Here is an 8677-nt window from a genome sequence, read left to right as displayed (position 1 = left end):
TAGACACTTGTCAGACATGTTCCCGTTAGTCTTGGCTATTTGTCATTTTAAATATGAACATTTCCACCTTTAGCTAGAAATTTGCAGTGGAGAGTTAGTCTTCCGTTACTGTTTGTTTGCAATCTGTTGAGCCAGTCTCAGCAGAACTGGCAGGTGGGCCTGTCCAAGTGTGGGCTGCGATACAAATCTTCACAACTACAGAGCAGACTTGTCTCAGGCTGCGTAAGGAGTCCTTCAGCACACTAGAGCAACGCTAACCCTCTGCTGTACGTGGAAAGGATCTGGGGAAAAGGGAACTGTCTCAAGACTGTTTCACTCAAGTACCCCTCACACACACACTATAAAGCCTCCAAGTGCAATAAAAACATTTCCTGCCCACACACTTTTGTTGTTAAAAGTCTTCATTCTTGCATCAAAGTGGCTGATTTATATACAAACTCATTTTAATGTTTGGAAAATAACTTGATAACAGAATGAAATGATAAAATTCTTTATTGGAACGTGAACAGGTTTCACAGCAGGTTTTGGCATCCATTGGGTCTCACAGCTCCTCTCCTTCCTCAGCCTCTCCCTCCACAGAATCGACGCCCACCTCCTCATAATCCTTCTCCAGCGCTGCCAGGTCCTCCCGCGCCTCCGAGAACTCCCCCTCTTCCATGCCCTCACCCACATACCAGTGGACAAATGCCCGCTTAGCGTACATCAGGTCGAACTTGTGATCCAGGCGCGCCCAGGCCTCTGCTATAGCAGTGGTATTGCTCAACATGCACACAGCCCGCTGCACCTTGGCCAGATCACCCCCCGGCACCACTGTGGGCGGCTGGTAGTTGATGCCAACCTGTTCAGAGAGAAATGCTCCTGGTCAGAAAGCCATCAGCTGCAGTGAAGAACTGAACTGTTAATGGAAAAAGCACTTTTGTTTTCAAAGAGCCCCAACAAGCCTGGCAGTGCTGCGTGCAGTGTCACGAGAAACAGGCAGATTGTGGCAATTTGTAAATTACCACAGTACGAGTGCTGTAACAAAACGTAGCCCAGAATATGTATTCAATTTTACTTGTGGGATCATGATTATGCATCATACAGCCTTAATCCACAAGTACCAGGCTAAAGCCAGATTGAAACAGTAAGATGCTTCCTTTAAAATTCTGGTATAAAGAAGATGTCAGCACAAGTACAGTACCTGGCTGATCAACTGCAAGCAGTTTCTCCACCTCCTGTACCCTGTTCCAGGAAAGCCAGGTTAGGAGCCCAGGTGACTTTACCTTGAAGCCAGTGGGACACCAGTCCACAAACTGGATGGTTCTCTTGGTCTTGATGGTGGCGATGGCAGCATTGACGTCTTTGGGCACCACATCCCCACGGTACAGCATGCAGCAGGCCATGTACTTGCCATGGCGGGGGTCACACTTCACCATCTGATTGGCCGGCTCGAAGCAGGCGTTGGTGATCTCGGCCACGGAGAGCTGCTCATGGTAGGCTTTTTCAGCGGAAATGACAGGGGCGTAGGTGACCAGGGGGAAGTGGATGCGAGGGTAAGGGACGAGATTGGTCTGGAACTCTGTCAGATCCACATTGAGAGCACCGTCAAAGCGCAAGGATGCAGTGATGGAAGACACAATCTGGCCAATCAGGCGGTTGAGGTTGGTGTAGGTAGGCCGTTCGATATCCAGGTTACGGCGGCAGATATCATAGATTGCCTCATTGTCCACCATAAACGCGCAGTCCGAGTGCTCCAGGGTGGTGTGGGTGGTCAGGATGGAGTTGTAGGGCTCCACAACAGCGGTGGACACCTGTCAGAAAGAGCAAGGAATTTAGCACACAGCGCAGCTCCTAGGTTTGTGACGGCTTCAGATACAAACATCGCTGAACGAGAACAGTTTTGGATTAAAGTTCTCACTCATGGGTCCCCTCCCCCCAGCTTTAAGAGGTTCATCTGTGGAACACTATGCCTTGTATTTCACACATGTGGAGGTTGTGACAAGCCGTGTGGAAGAGCACGGAGGGGTGTACCTGGGGCGCAGGGTAGATGGCAAACTCCAGCTTGGACTTCTTCCCGTAGTCCACAGACAGCCTCTCCATGAGCAGAGAGGCAAACCCAGAGCCAGTTCCGCCTCCAAAGCTATGGAAGATGAGGAAACCCTGCAGGCCCGTGCACTGGTCAGACTGCAGGACACAGGACAGGACAGACCATTGTGTTTTAGGGCCACAGGGTATTACTACACAACTCAGTTACAGGGAACCAGGATACACATCATTGTGTTTTGGAAGTGGTGACCCAAATGCCAAGTTCCGTACCCCCTCGACAGGACAGGCAGTCAGCAGCTCACCAGCTTGCGGATGCGATCCAGCACCAGGTCCACAATCTCCTTGCCGATGGTGTAATGCCCACGGGCGTAGTTGTTTGCTGCATCCTCCTTGCCAGTGATGAGCTGCTCAGGGTGGAACAGCTGCCGGTAGGTCCCCGTGCGAACCTCATCTGCACACAGCTCTGTGTTAGTGTGTGCCGTCTGCACAGCAGCCTACAGCCCCAGTCACTTCTCACCCACCCCACCCTGCAGCTGCTCAGTGTCAGCGCTTACTTTCAGACCAACTCTACCACTAATATGCTGTATAACCTGGATTTCTACATAGTTTTCATTTTAACTAGCATGCTTTACATAAGCATTTTACAAGCTCAGTTTTGGTGCAGACCTCCTCTCCAGTATTGCTAGTTCAGCCTGTTAATGCTACTGCCAGGCAGTCCTGCAAGCTCCTGCCACCCGCTTCTGTAATTTCCTACCCATCTTCATTCTGTGGTCAGTGAAGTTAGACAAACCAAGAGATGACTAAATCCATGAAGTGCTGAAAAAGTTTAACTAAGCAAGTAGTCAAAAGATTTGTGTAAGTTCTTCAGCAGATCTGCAGTCCTTTGAATGTTGGTGAAGTGGTGCTTTTATTGCCTTCAATTTAATCGATTATGACTGCAGTGCAAATGTAAAAGCCTTGAAAGATGGTTTGCATGGTTGTAGTATTTCTGTCACTCAGTATTAATACTACTAAGTATTTCAGTAATTAGATTTAGTAGTTATTGATCCTAATAGTAAAATATTATTACTAAAATAAGTAATTGATTGCTTCCAAATCTGCCCAACCCACCAACCACCGTGGGCTCCAGGTCCACGAACACGGCCCTGGGCACGTGCTTGCCCGCCCCGGTCTCACTGAAGAAGGTGTTGAAGGAGTCGTCTCCGCCGCCGATGGTCTTGTCGCTGGGCATCTGGCCATCGGGCTGGATGCCGTGCTCCAGGCAGTACAGCTCCCAGCAGGCGTTGCCTATCTGCACACCCGCCTGGCCCACATGGATGGAGATGCACTCACGCTGAAACAAGGGGGCAGAGAGGCTGGTGAGGCTGTGCAGTGCTGCCTCTGCCCTGGCACCTCAGTCGCCACCCTGCCTGCGCCCCGTGCAGACAGCATGACAATGTGCTTTTCAACATCAAAGATTCAGTTGTCCTCAAGGCACATGCTTACACATTACTTTTAGAAATGTCCCAACTAAAACCACTTCCAACGGATACGATGTACTCAGGCTGCCAAATCCGTAGCAGGTGTTTTCGGCAGTGCCTGCAGTACAGACTGGAGGTGATTCACTAATCCGTCAGGCCCGTGTCTCCAGGGTCGCAGGCCCGGCAGCGAGCCGGGACAGAGCCCAGCTTCGCAATAAGGAGCCATTTTTGCTTCCCAACATTTTGTAAAGGGGAGAGCCAGGTTAACACCCCAAGAGTACCGAAACCACCGGGCTTTGCGAGCTACCAGATCACAGACCAACGGCCAAAGCGCACTAAATCACTCCGACTACACATCTTCATGGGGGGTTGAACACGAAGGCCTTGAGAGCAGGAACTTCGGGAGCTGCAATCTTGCACGTGTGGGGGCTGAAGTCTCCCGCCAAGACGAGTGACGCGCGTCCCGCACGCGGCCCACACGGCACGCAGGCCTGGGATTACAGACCGCGGCACGTTTACTATACACCGCCTCGCTAAGATGACCCGACGGTGGAGCAGGGAGGTTTTTTAGGAGTATTTGCGAGCGGTTTCGCGCAGTTTTCCAGACTCTCCCGGCAGCAGCGGGGGTGGCGGCGGTTAGTTTTCAAACTGCACAGGCGGACATTCCGCCGCGCGCCCTCTACTGTTGCCATGGAGATTAGATGCACCCCCCCCACACACACACACAGAACCAGCACTTCAGCTCATACCAACCCAGCTGGGCCGCTTGGTACCGCTCGGCCCGTTTCAACTGGAGCCACCAGCCCGCCACCCTTGTGTCGCTTGCCAGCAACCGTATTTTGTTTTTAGGGAAAAAGACCACAAACGAGAAGACACGAAAGAGTGTACAGCATTGCGAGGCTGGTAACTGTACTTTAAACCGATAATATATCATAATGTCTTACCATAATTTGCTTTCCAAAAGTCGAACACAGTCACAAAAATAACTCCCACCTTCTCGCCTCCTACCGCCGGAGAACTTAACGGTCGCCTAATGACGAGCGAGCGCGAATTCTTGTTTTAAACGGTCCTCGTCTCGTAAGACCCGCCTACCACCTCGCGTCATCGGATAGGGCAGCGTTCTTTTTTATTTTCATTGCGCACGCAGGCCGTCTATCAAACGGTTCGTGAAAGTGATTGGATAAAGAAAGTGATTTAAATATAAGGTCGCGGCTTAGCGGGAATGCGCGCATTTCCCATAATGCAGCACTGGCATTTTTAGAGCGGGCAGTACGTCATCGACCGGTATTTTTTCAACTACATAAAGGCGCGAAAAATCGGTTAACTTTAAAATGTTTAATTTAAAAGCAAAATACATTTCAAGCATGGAAAATGTACCGCACAATCACGGTACAAAAACAAATATAAAGTACACGGTGTTACGTTTTCTTTTAAATGTAAAAAATTGCCAAGATATTTAATATTCGATAAAATATGAATAACTTTAACATATTGTTTATATAGTTATTACTGATTTCCAATTATGTGTTTTGGTCCTGACCTCAGAATTAAAGTGTTATGTCTTTTTCGAGAGGGAGACTGGGGAATCTGAATTAGTGCTCGTTTGCCGTTTTTTAAAGCTGTTATTTAACGGCGTCTTTCGTTGATCAAGATGGAGTGCAGAAAACCTTGACGATAGAAAGGGCGTTCATAGAAAGCATGAGGTTAACCATTTATCCCGTTAAAGTCCCACGTTAAGGACCGAGGGGCGACACCGGGACGGACTGAAACCCCGCCGACAGGCCGGGCTAGCCGGGTCCGAAGGCAATACGAGACCGTAAATATAAACAAAATGACAAGCTTGTTTGCAGAATTAGGCACTGACGTATTTTATTTGTACATGTGCAAAAGCAGACATTTCGTAAGCAGCCTGTTGTGAGAAGATACTCGTTATCGCTTAATTATGCGCGCTGGCTCTCCCTCGAAACTGTTTTTCACACATCTGATGTTAGCACTGAATTTTAATTAAAAGCATAAACTTTCACATAAGCCGTCAAATTAATGAACACTTCCTCGGTTATAGCCAGCGTCTAGAAATTAAACCAAATAAAATGCCCCATTGCTTTCTAACTCTGTATTGTACTCTTGTCGATCAGATGGATTATGCCATGCAGGCTCTATGCACAGAGCCCAGTGTCTCTCAGATCCCAGTCCTGGAGTCTTCTGTTTAATCAGGCTAATTGATCCTTTAATTGGGGTTCTTGCTTGATTAGACCTTTTCAATCTGTTTTTGCACTCGTGTTTCAGAGAATCTGATGTGAGTTGCAGGGCTGCATGAGGCTCAGTGGTCGGCATCACTGCCTCTCAGCGCTGGGGCCCTGGGCTCTATTCCAGACCTGGGCTGCTGTCTGTGTGGAGTCTGCATGTTCTCCTCGAGTTTGTGGGGGCTCCACATTCCGAGAACACACTGGTAGATGAATTGGCTTCTGGATTGCCCCTGAATGTGAGTGTGAGTGTGTGTCCCCAGGCTTGTGTCCGTTATTTGCTGGGGTCGGCTCTGGCTCCCCACGGCCCTGAACTCAATGACACAGCAGCCGACACGTTGTGTTGCCTGTCTTCTCTTTCCAGCAGGAATAAACCTTTGGCTTGTTCTTCTGCAGCCTCTGCATGCTGACGCAGCTCCCTGCTTGAGCTTACTGAATAAGAGTTCGGCTGGAGAAAAAGACAGAAGAGAGGGGGTTGAGAAGCACTCTTGTGACCCTCTGTTTTCCAATTGCCTTCTTTTAATAATAATAATAATAATAATAATAATAATTGTTTACACTTATATAGTGCTATTCTGGACACCCCACTCAAAGTGCTTTACAGGTAATGGGGATCCCCTCCACCACCACCAATGTGCAGCCCCACCTGGATGATGCGACAGCAGCCATAGTGCGCCAGAATGCTCACTACACACCAGCTATCATTGGGGAGGAGAGCAGAGTGATGAAGCCAATTCATAAATGGGGATTATAAGGTGGCCATGATTGGTAAAGGGGGAAATTTGCCCAGGACGCCGGGGTTACACCCCTACTCTTTTCAAGAAACGCCCTGGGATTTTTTTTGTGATAATGCTCAGTGCAGAGTGGCTACAGATGGTTATTCCCAATGCTTCATCTCTAAGATTTCAGGGTGCTGTGTGGAACCAGCTGCCCAGTTATGTCGCTGAAGCCAAAACCCTTGTTTCTTTCCAGAGAAGGCTGGATGAGATCCTGGGATCAATCACTACTCACTACCTAACAGGCCAGTTGGGCTGAATGGCTCCTCTCCTTTTTAACTTTCCAGCTTTCTGCTGAGAGGGGCTCAGATCGGCTTTTCAGCCCTTAACATGAGCAGGCAGTGATGAGCTTTGGGAAGAGTTAATAGTGCTTCTCTGCAGGGCTGGTGAGTAACAGCACCACTGCGGTGCCAGGCGGTTGGAGTGTGTCTCAGCCTTTAAGAACACATTTAGGAACTTCGTGCTCTGAGCACAGATGGCCGTGTGGGAACAGCACTGCGAGAGATCCCAGCCCAGGAGTGTCCGCTGGGAATGATGAATAATGAAAAATGTGCCACATACCCATGAAAATAAAGCACTCGAGCACTGCGCTGCACACAGACTGGTACAGATGGGTTCCGTTGCAGGTACAGCCGTATGAAAACAGAGTGCGTCAGAGCAGACATAATCCCTGAGATCTGAGACCAGTTTTTACAGCAAACTAAACGATTGCTTTATACAGAAGTGTGTTGGTGCCAATGCAGTAAAAATAAAATAGATCATCTGAGTGAGACTTTATTGCATTTGTATCATTTGCAGAAACTGGGAGGTGGGGGTCTGCCTTCACCAGTGTTTTTTTGTGATTTAACCCTTTATTTAGCCAGGTAAGTGAACAGGGAACAGACTCTGATTTACCCGCTGACGCAGCGTGCCCTGCCTGAGACGTGAACTGGCAGCCCCCTCGCCCTCCGCCGTGGACAGCGCTGTCGTGAGCGTGACCTCAGGCTCTCGGACCTTCGCAGGGTCCAGGGAGCACAGGGAGAGGAGTGGAGGCCTGTGAGAAACGGCTTTAGTCTGGTTCAGACCCTTCCCGTCCTCTGACACCCCCTCTGCTCAATCTCTCGCCGCCGATTTCTCGCTTTAAAGAGCTTTCCAACCTCATTTCACAATTCAATATTGATTTACATCACATTTAAAACATTCTTAATAATAATTAGTAATAATTCTTCACACTTATAAAGTGCTTAGCGCTGTGGCTGGAAGGTTGCTGGTTCATTTCCCACGGCCGGCAGAGGAATCCTACTCCTCTGGGCCCCTGAGAGAGGCCCTTAACTCCAGCTGCTCCAGGGGTGCTGTATAAATGGCTGACCCTGCGCTCTGACCCCCAGCTTCTCTCTCCCCATCTGTGTGCCTGTGTGTCTCATGGAGAGCAAGCGGGGATATGCGATAAAGACAAAATCCTAATGCAAGAAACGGTATATGGCTAATAAAGTGATCTTATCTAATCTTCCCTGGACACTCCACTCATAGCCCTTTACAGGTAATGGGGATCCCCTCCACCACCGCCAGTGTGCAGCCCCACCTGGATGATGCGCCAGTACTCTGCCCACACACCAGCTCTCAATGGGGAAGAGAGCAGAGTGATGAAGCCAGTTCAGAGATGGGGATGTTGTTGTTGCTATTATTATTATTATTATTATTACTATTAATATTATCAACTTGAACAAGACACTGGCTCTAGAGTGTCACGCAGTCTGTAACTGCTTAATTGCGGCTGTGCCTGGGAGGCTGGTTTCGAAGCTCACGTCCTCTTCTTCCCCGGCAGCAGCCAGGCTTGAAGCCGTCGCCCCCTGCGTGGGGCCGGTGTCTCTGCAGGTGGCTGGGGGGAGGGGTAGGCCTGTCTGGCGGCTAAGGGGTTAAAGGGGGTGCGCGCCGGGACTGGGGCTCCGACCCGCTGCAGCTATCCCTTCTCCTCCCGACCCCAGGAGTGCCCCCTATCCCTCAGCCACGCACGGGCTGCGCCTGCTCCAGCGCTTCTCCCGCTCGGCCCGGAGTCCAGTCCCACTTCTCTAGTGCAACACACACAAGTGTCGCAATTCCAGGGCCCGCCCCCCGGACGGGTGATCTCCGGAACAGACGGGCCCGGCCGCCCAATCACAGCGCCCTCCCGGGGGAGCCAGCCAATGAGCGGGCG

At 50.0% G+C, this 8677-nt stretch overlaps 1 protein-coding gene across 1 annotated transcript; it reads right to left on the bottom strand.

The window, feature by feature from the left end:
- Positions 1–474: 474 nt before the first annotated feature.
- On the bottom strand, positions 475–4584 carry LOC148673970 (tubulin alpha chain, testis-specific). The gene is made up of 6 exons (XM_088623633.1): positions 4430–4584; positions 3136–3358; positions 2328–2476; positions 2011–2163; positions 1263–1790; positions 475–838 (listed from the first exon to the last, which is right to left on the bottom strand). Exons 1-6 carry the CDS (start codon positions 4430–4432, stop codon positions 542–544), a joined length of 1353 nt encoding a protein of 450 aa, XP_088479759.1. The 5' UTR covers positions 4433–4584; the 3' UTR covers positions 475–541.
- Positions 4585–8677: the final 4093 nt, after the last annotated feature.

This window comes from Lepisosteus platostomus, chromosome 3 (assembly GCF_059453375.1).
Source record: "Lepisosteus platostomus isolate fLepPlt1 chromosome 3, fLepPlt1.hap1, whole genome shotgun sequence".
Taxonomy (NCBI): Eukaryota; Metazoa; Chordata; class Actinopteri; order Semionotiformes; family Lepisosteidae; genus Lepisosteus; species Lepisosteus platostomus.
Note: the sequence above shows the minus strand (reverse complement) of the source record. Positions and strands in the feature narration are given on the sequence as shown.